This window comes from Mytilus edulis, chromosome 13 (genome assembly GCF_963676685.1).
Source record: "Mytilus edulis chromosome 13, xbMytEdul2.2, whole genome shotgun sequence".
NCBI classification, from domain to species: Eukaryota; Metazoa; Mollusca; class Bivalvia; order Mytilida; family Mytilidae; genus Mytilus; species Mytilus edulis.
In genome coordinates, this window is record NC_092356.1 from 48,786,268 (window position 1) to 48,795,874 (window position 9,607).

General features: G+C 35.4%; 1 protein-coding gene across 1 annotated transcript; it reads left to right on the forward strand.

The window, feature by feature from the left end:
- Nucleotides 1-1,456: 1,456 nt before the first annotated feature.
- LOC139500371 (uncharacterized) lies at nt 1,457-7,769 on the forward strand. The gene is made up of 2 exons (XM_071289114.1): nt 1,457-2,587; nt 2,850-7,769. Exons 1-2 carry the CDS (start codon nt 1,457-1,459, stop codon nt 7,767-7,769), a joined length of 6,051 nt encoding a protein of 2,016 aa, XP_071145215.1.
- Nucleotides 7,770-9,607: the final 1,838 nt, after the last annotated feature.

The following is a 9,607-nucleotide window of genomic DNA, read 5'->3' on the forward strand; positions in this document are numbered from 1 at the left end:
CCTATTCCTCACACCAGAAGCGTACTGCGCTGTGTGTCGAATGTGTAAGTAAGCAGCCACGTCCAATTAGAAGTTCTTTTTATTTATTTTTTCTACAGAAAGTACTTACCAATCGAAAGTTCCCCTTATCGTTCTTCAAAGTACAGTTAAACGCTCATGTTGTTTTCTTGATCAATGTTTAGAGTGAAGACCACAGGTTGTAATAATACACAGCTTTGTATGATGAAAAGACTAATTTTACATTTGATTTTTAGTGTTGTAAGTGTACCAAGATATGTAGGATGTATATACGCAACATATTACAATTTACTTTGATAGACGGTAATACTCTTGCCAAGTAGCCGTCGTTTGATGTATTCCTCACACTGAAAGCGTACCATTCCACATACAGTGAAGGTACTAAACTCTAAACAGGATGTATAAGTACGCAGAAAGTGTCATACATTGGATGCCTCTCGTTGAGAGTGGACCACGCTGTGTAAACTGTATAAGTACGCAGCCACGTCAGATAAGAAGGAATCCGGGTCCCTTCGCCCTGATTCATGTTCGCCCAAGTACCTGTTCGACCTGATACCTGTTCGCCCAGGGTCCATTCGCCTTGATTTTTATTTTTTTCTAGTTGTTGTCTAGTCGCATTATTTTAAGTATTTGAACAAAATATGTTAAAGTTAGTTGAAAAATTGACAGAATTTTTATATTGCCGCAATCAATTTATCATTTTCCCTTTGATTTACAGAGAAGAATACTGGAATACAATGTATTTATCTAAAAGTTTTTGATATTTGTTAACAAAATAAATGTTTTCATTCAATCACAAATGTAAGCAGTATGACTAGTCTTAGAGTATAAATAAATAAACTTGTAAATCTGTTTCATAATTTACAGTTCGCACATTATTGTTTTTATTAATTTCAAGCTAAATATTTTATCAAAATAAAACGTTTGTTTTTATTATTTATCCATCAAAAGATCCAAATTATTTGTCATTGAACAATTAATTATCCTAAACAAGCCATAAACTTTTAAATATTTCAATGTTTCCATAAATTTCATGAATATACATGATATATATACCATAGAAATATCTGAATAAGTTTATTCAACTTCAATGCCTTGACTATTAATATTTTTATAGTAGGGCAAACAGACTGTATGGGCAAACGATCTCAGAGCGAACGGACCTAGGGCGAACATGTTATTAGGGCGAACGGTCCCGATACCGATTAGGAGTCACCAGAACTGTCAATGAACTTTAAATCTTGAAAGTCATACAATTTATATGCCTAACATTTTTTCATAAAAAATTACCGCCATTTTAATTTACGTTTTAGAGAAGTGACAGCCATTTCATACTTTACTCTAGGTCAAATACGCAGCGTCATTTAAGACATTAAATTTGAGCTACAATTATTATAGCAATTGTGAATTTTGATTTCTATGATCAGAATATTTTATCATGGAATCACATGATCAACGCGTAGATAATTTCCAGTTGAAACGAGCTGTTTTAGGTCTTTTGAACGAAACACTATACCATTGCTCTGTTATTCGTGATTTCAATCTTCCGTCAGATTATCTGATGGATGACACCAAATTACCTGTGAAAAAGAAAAAGGGTAGGACTAGTTCTAGTACTAGATCCAAAAGAGATAAAGACAAAGAGCGCAAAAGAAACCAGAGAGCATTTCAAAAACAATTGAAAGATGATCCCGAGAAAATCTCAGCTACCCGATTTCAAACTCTATATAGAACCCGTTCCACGTATAGAGAAAACAAATTGGCATATAGCAGAGACAAATACAGCAGTAATTTATCGTATAAAGCAGCTAAGAAGCTTGCTTTAAAGAAAAAGTATAAATCCAATACCCAATTTAAAGAGTCACGAAAAGATTTTATTAAGAATAAATACAAATCGAACAGTCAGTTTAAACAAGCACAGAAGGATTATATTAAGAACAAGTACAAGTCAAACAAGCGATTTCAACAAGAACATAAAGATAGAATTAATAAGAAATACCATTCAAGCATTCCATTTCAAGAAGCACGTAAAGATTACATTAAGAACAGATACCACTCCAACATTTCATTTCAACAATCGCAGAGGAATTACATTAAAACAAAATACAAGACCGATTTATCATTTCAACAATCACAGAGGAATTACATTAAAACAAAATACAAGACCGATTTATCATTTCAACAATCACAGAGGAATTACATTAAAACAAAATACAAGACCGATTTATCATTTCAACAAGCACAGAAGGAGTACAGTAGGAACAAATACAGATTGAACTATCAATTCAAATTAGCCGTTAAAAAAGCCAGGGCTGAAAGGTATGCTACTGACATTGACTTTAGAAATAAAATTACTGACAGGTATGCTAGTGACTTTGACTTTAAACATAAAGTTAAGGCACTAAACCTTCTCAGATATAGACAGAATGTCTTAGTCAGGGAGAAGTGCAAGAAGAGGCAGCTTGAACTATACAGACGGGAGTTACAATATAGAGAAAAGAAAATTGCTCTAGTACAAGCGAGACGTTCAAACACTGGAAATGATATTGCTGAATGGTTTAGACAACAAGTACGAGATGGTCCGATATACATTTGCTCTGTGTGTATCAAGTTGAAGTTTAAGAAGCAAGTTGTTCAATTAGACACCGAAAAATATTTAAAGAAGGGCAAACAAAGTGCAGCAGTGGCGAATCAGTGTATCACATTTGAATTCAAATCCACTTGTACAGCTGATTGTCCAATTAAATGTGAAACCATAAACCACAAACTATGGATATGTTACACTTGCCATCGTCATCTCCTCAAGAGACGCAAGTGCAAATGGTTTACAGCTTACGCCTATTCCAGAAGAATTAAAATCTCTGAATATATTGGAGAAACAGCTTATTTCTCAACGAATACCGTTCATGAAACTTGTGCAACTGCCAAAAGGGAACCAGAGAGGCATTATTGGCCCATGTGTTTCAATACCAACAGACATTCAAAAGACGGTAAATATACTTCCACGTTCTGATGACGAAACACAGCTTGTCCGGTGTAAACTTAAACGAAAACAATCATATGTGGGTTATAGTCAGTATGCATTTATCAGTACCAAAAAGATATGCAAAGCTCTGGAATATTTGAAAGAATGCAACCCATTTTACAAGGACACATCGGTTAATCAGACATGGCAGGATGGATTTTCTCCAGATTTTGAAGAGTTGACAACGCCCGATGAGGATAATGAAAGTAATCCTGAAATTTTTAAAAGACCAGACATCAACATGCAACAAAGCGAAGAAGACACACAAGCTGATGAAGATGAAAATGTTAAAGACAGAGGCTTTCCATCAGACACGTGTCTACAGCCTGTAGACATAGGCCAGGAGATATTGGACCAACACTTCGATGACATTTTTTGTGTTGCCCCAGGAGAAGGTAGTACGCCAGTTAGCATGATGCAAGAAGAAGGCAATGAGGCGATGTCTTTCCCAGCACAATTTCCAAAAGGATCTTTCGGATCATATGATAGCAAAAGACAGGTTCACCTCACAAGATTAAGGTACTTTCATACTCGACTCCTTAGTGGAGACAAAAGATTTTCCAGTGATTCGGCATACATTTTTTATGCACAATACCTTTCGGAACTGGAACAAGTAATCTCCAAAGTGTCCATAGCGCTTCGGAAGAGTACTGTGAAAGATATGACCGGTAATGCCATAACAGCAAACAGTTTAACCGATAGAAATCAGCTTAAGAGTCTGTTGAGTACAGATCAAGGGTACAAGTTTTTAACTCCAATTCGAGGAACCCCACCATACTGGCAGAGTGCATTAGAGGATCTATTGGCTACTGTTCGTCAACTTGGGATTCCTACGTGGTTTGCAACATTTTCAGCTGCCGATATGAGATGGACAGAAGTTCTACAATTACTTGTAGAGCAACAGAAAAGTGAGCAGAAGTTGGAAGATCTTGACTGGACTGGTAAATCAGAAGTATTGAGGAACAATCCCGTAATGAATGCCGTCATGTTTGACCACAGGTTTCATACCTTCCTGAAAGATATCATAATTAAACGTAAAATAATTGGAAATGTGAAAGACCATTTCCATAGGATTGAATTCCAACAACGCGGCTCTCCTCATGCTCACTGTCTCTTCTGGATTGATGATGCACCAGTGATTGATACGGATGATGACAAGACAGTGTGTGATTTTGTAGATAAATATGTCAGTTGTCAAATACCAGATAAAACAGTTGACCCAGAGCTCCATTCAATAGTAACCAGTGTTCAGCAGCACAGTAAAAACCACTCAAAGTCTTGTAAAAAAAAGGGAACCACCTGTAGGTTTAATTTTCCTCGCCCTCCTTCAAAAAAAACTTTTATCTCCAGACGTCAAAGTCTAACAGATCCATCCATAAAAAAGTCTCCGCAACAGATGAAGGATTATGCCCAATCTATTTTACACAAACTTTGGACTGTTTTACATGACGAGCATTTGGAAAATATAACAACTCAAAATTTGTTTGATGCTGCTGGAATCACGCAAAAAGAGTTTGAGGATGCATCAAATATTCTAACCAAGAGGAACAGTGTCACTTTGGTACGTACCCCATCTGACTTATGGATAAACCAGTACAATCCTGATCTCCTACGTTGTTGGAACGCTAACATGGATATACAGTTCATCACAGATGTTTATGCATGTGTGGTATATATTATTTCGTATATTTCCAAAGCAGAGAGAGAGATGGGAGTAGTTTTACAAAATGCGAGCAAAGAGGCAACTGAAGGCAACTGTGATGCACAGCAGGCAATGAAAAAGATCGGGGGAGCGTACTTTAGAGAACGTGAAGTCAGTGCACAGGAAGCTGTTTATAGAGTGTGTGGTCTTCATCTAAAAGAATGTTCGAGGAAGGTACAGTTTGTTCCTGTTGGTGACAATCCAATAAAAATGAGTCTTCCATTACATGTTATTCAAAAGAAAGCTAACCAACTTGATGACAATAATATTTGGATGCCGTCTCTATATGACAGATATAAAGCAAGACCAGCTAAAATGGTGTTTGAAAATGTCTGTTATGCATCATTTTGTTCTGAATACTATGTTTTATCTCCATCCCAAATACCTAAAAATCCTGAAAAATCGCAGGTTTATGAGTTGCAAAATGGTTTTGGTTCCATCAAAAAACGGGCCAGGACTGATTCGGCAGTTATAAAGTATCCAAGATTTTCATCTGAAAAAAGCCCTGAATTATATTTTCAGTCTAATCTTCAGCTGTTTCTACCTCACAGAACAGAAGATCAATTAAAACCACTGCAGTTTCACACATATAAAGAAATGTATTCAAATGGAGCGGTATTAATACCACCAGAAACAGAACTGCAAAATGTTAAATCCATTGTTGATGCGAACAGACAGCTGTTTGAAAAAAACGCTGAGGCATTGGAGGAAGCAGAAGAGATGTTACTAGCTGATGAACCACAAGAAGATGCATGGGCTCTGATTGCTCCTGAGGCAGAGGCAGAACGATTAGAAGGACAACAGGACAGAAAACAGATAGATGAAGAAGACCGTGTTGAAATTCCTGAATTAGACATTCAAACTAAAAAAAGTCAACAAGGCAATGATATTGAAATAAGGCAAACGGTTTGTCCTGCTCCACAAATCAAAACTTTCATGCAGCAACTTAATAGAGAACAAAAAGACGTGTTTTACAGAATAAGGCAATGGTGTATAGACAAAGTGAATGGCAAAAACCCTGAACCATTCAGAATCTTTATCAATGGAGGTGCGGGAACAGGAAAGAGTCACTTAATTAAGTGCTTGTTTTATGAAATGACTAAAATATTATCCCCTTATTCCGCTAATCCTGACGATATTGTTGTCCTTTTAACTGCTCCGACAGCAACTGCTGCATTTAATATTGGAGGTACTACACTCCATCAAGCTTTTTCACTGCCACAATCACTACCATTTCCGTATATCTACCTGCGAGATGATTCAGTGAACAAACTTCGTTCAAAGCTGCAAAATCTCAGCATTTTGATAATTGATGAAATCTCTATGGTTGGTCAGCGATCACTCTTGTATATAAATGAAAGATTGAGACAAATCAAACAGAGCGGAAATGCACCTTTTGGCAATATATGTGTAATTGCAGTGGGAGATTTTTTCCAGTTGCCACCGGTTAAACAGAAATGCATTTATGATATAAGACCGGAAAGCTCCTTTCCACTTTGGAGTTCTAACTTTTCCTTAGTAGAGCTTAAACAGGTAATGCGTCAGAAAGACGATTTGGTTTTTGCCCATTTATTGAACCGCTTGCGAGTGAAAAGAAAAGATCAGCATATATCGCTACGAGACGAAGCCCTCTTAAAATCGTGTGAAAATCATACTATTACCCCTGAAACGCTTCACATTTTTGGAACTAATAAAGAGGTTGATTTACACAACAACCAACTTATCCAATCAGTGTGTAAAATCACTCAAACTATATGTGCACAAGATTACGATAAACATCCTCAAACAGGAAGATTAGCACAGAAAGATCATCCATATGATACATCACATGATTATCTACCAGCACATTTAATTGTAGGACCGAAAGCAAGGGTAATGCTCATCAGAAATGTGGACGTGGCATGCGGTTTAGTAAATGGAGCAATTGGAACTATAACTGAAGTTTTACCACCAAAACGGGGATTGTCTATGCCCCAAGGAGTGATGGTACTTTTCGACAATGACAGAATTTGCCAAGATAAAACATCACTCAGACCTAAACATCAGCCTATCATGATAAGCAAGTTTGAGGAAAATCTGCCCAAAAAAGCTGTCAGATTTCAGTTTCCTCTCCGATTGGCATGGGGATGCACCATTCATAAAGTACAGGGTTTAACCACTGATGCAGCTGTTGTGTCTCTCAAGAACATATTTGCTCCAGGTATGTCTTATGTTGCTCTGAGCCGTGTCACATCAATGGCAGGACTAACCATTAAAGATTTTGATGAAAAAAACATCTACTGTAATGAGCAGATCTGTAAGGCTCTCAAACAAATGCCTCTATATTTGACAGTAAGAGACAAACCCATACAGCAAAATAATATGGTTATAATCCTTCACAACATACAAGGTTTAATCCCTCATATTAATGATATCAGATCAAATTCAGACATTTTATCTGCAAACTTTCTTTGTTTGACAGAAACATGGCTGGAAAAGAAAACCCAACTATGTTTGAAAGGTTTTAACTTTTTGCACAAGGACAGGTTTTCATCATATCCATCACAGAAAAAAGTATTCAAACAATTAAAACGCAAAACACACGGTGGTGTCGGAATTTACATTGGAAACGATCAACAGTGTTCTCCGATTACACCTGAATCCGTGAACATGGAGTGTATAGTGATATTCATCAAGGAGATTAATACCAATTTAGTCCTTATTTATAGAACGGAAACCTACACTTCACCTGTGTTTCTAGAGGAATTACACGAATTGCTTTTTTCTCTACCACAGGAAAATGAAAATACTTCAACAATAGTTTTAGGGGATTTTAATCAGGATATTCTGAAGAAAAATTCCTCTATAGAACAGTTCATGTCAAAACAAGGATTTGCACAAATAGTTACCAATCCAACAACAGATGGAAACACACTTATTGACCATGTCTACCTCCATGGTAATTTACAGATTTCTGTAGAAGTAATTCAGACTTACTATAGTTACCATAACATGGTGTCATTGAATATTAAATTGCCCATATAAATCATCGCCAAAAATCGGTTGGTTTCTATTGGTTGGTTGCAATATAGTACTAAAGCCTTTTTAGTATTTTTTTTGTTTAGAACAGTGGATGCAACAACAGTGAATGCATTGTTCCCTCCACCATCTCGAGGTTTGAAGTGTAAATGATTTATTTTTCCTTACATATATGTTTTACCGTGTGCTTGTCGAAACCAAACGGCTGCATGAACCAGAGAGTACATACTTCTCTAAAACAATTTGGATTCGTTACGTAAATAATAATTTCGTTTTTATATACCTAATGTCTTGTACCAAATCTATACATTAGTACTCACCTCTGATGTAGATAATATTTTGATTGCATTTGCATATATTATACCATGTTTAAACGGCTGATAACACGGTAGTAAATTGTTCCCTTCACCTTATCGAGGTTAATTCTGTAAATAATGATTGTCTATTAATTTTCTAATGTTTAACTATGTTGAGTACGAAACCAATATATTCGTACTCATCTTTGATGAAGATAATATTGTTTCTTTTTTCGTTTTTCTTTGTCCCTTGTTTAATAGTCTAAAACGGATGCATGAATCAGATAGTACATACTTCTCTATAACAATTTGGGTTCGTTATGTAAATGATGATTTTGTTGTTATTTCGTAATGTCTTGACCACGTTTTGTACGAAATCGATATGTTCGTACTCACCTCTGATGTAAATAATATTTTGATTGCCTTTGTATATATTCTACCATGTTTAAACCAAAATATTCGTTCTCATCTTTGATCAAGATAATGTTGTTTTTTTTCCTTTTGCTTAGTCCCTTGTTTAATATGCTCAAACGGATGCATGAACCAGAGAGTACATACTTCTCTGAAACAATTTGGGTTCGTTATGTAAATGATGATTTCGTAATGTCTTGACCACGTTTTATACGAAATTGATATATTCGTACTCACCTCTGATGTAAATAATATTTTGATTGCCTTTGTATATATTTTACCATGTTTAAACGGCTGATAAACACGTTAGAAAATTGTTTCCTTCACCTTATCGAGGATAAGGCTGTAAATAATGATTGTCTATTAATTTTCTAATGTTTTATTATGTTAAGTACGAAATGTATATATTCTTACTCACCTTTGATGTACATGATGTTTTTAATTCCCTTTGTGTATAGTTTACCATGTTTCAACGTCTACTTAAACAAACGAATGAATTGTTCTCTCTACCTAAGTAAGGTATAAAATGTAAATAGCATTTTTGTTAACTATTTTCTATCGTGATTACTGCCTTCTGAGTCCGATCCATATCTTTGTACTCACCTTTCTTGTAAATAATATGTTTGATTGCCTTTGTTTATACTTTACCATGTTTTATAGCTGCTTGAACAAAGAAAGTCATTGTTACCAAATGTTGATTCGTAATAAAAACGAAGATATCTTTTTTATTTCTTCATTTTTTACCATGTTCTGTACGAAACCAAGATATTCGTACTCGCCTTTCATGAAACAATGTTTTTTCCTTTTTCTTTGTCCCTTGTTTAATATGATCAAACGAATGCATGATCCAGAGAGTAAATACTTCTATGAAACAATTTGAGTTCGTTATGTAAATAATGATAACGTTTTATTCCCTAATGTTTTGACCACGTTTTGTATGAAATCTATATATTCGTACTCACCTCCGATGTAAATAATATTTTTAATGCCTTTGTATATATTCTACCATGTTTAAACGACAGATGAACACGATAGTAAATGGTTCCCTTCACCTTATCGAGGTTAAGGCTGTAAATAATGATTGTCTATTAATTTTCTAATGTTTAACTATGTTGAGTACGAAACCAATATATTCGT

Coding starts and splice junctions, on each gene's coding strand:
- LOC139500371 (XM_071289114.1), top strand. CDS start 1,457: ATGGAATCACATGATCAACGCGTAGATAATTTCCAGTTGAAACGAGCT. Junction 2,588..2,849: donor CTGAATGGTTTAGACAACAA/GTACGAGATGGT, acceptor AATGGTTTACAG/CTTACGCCTATTCCAGAAGA.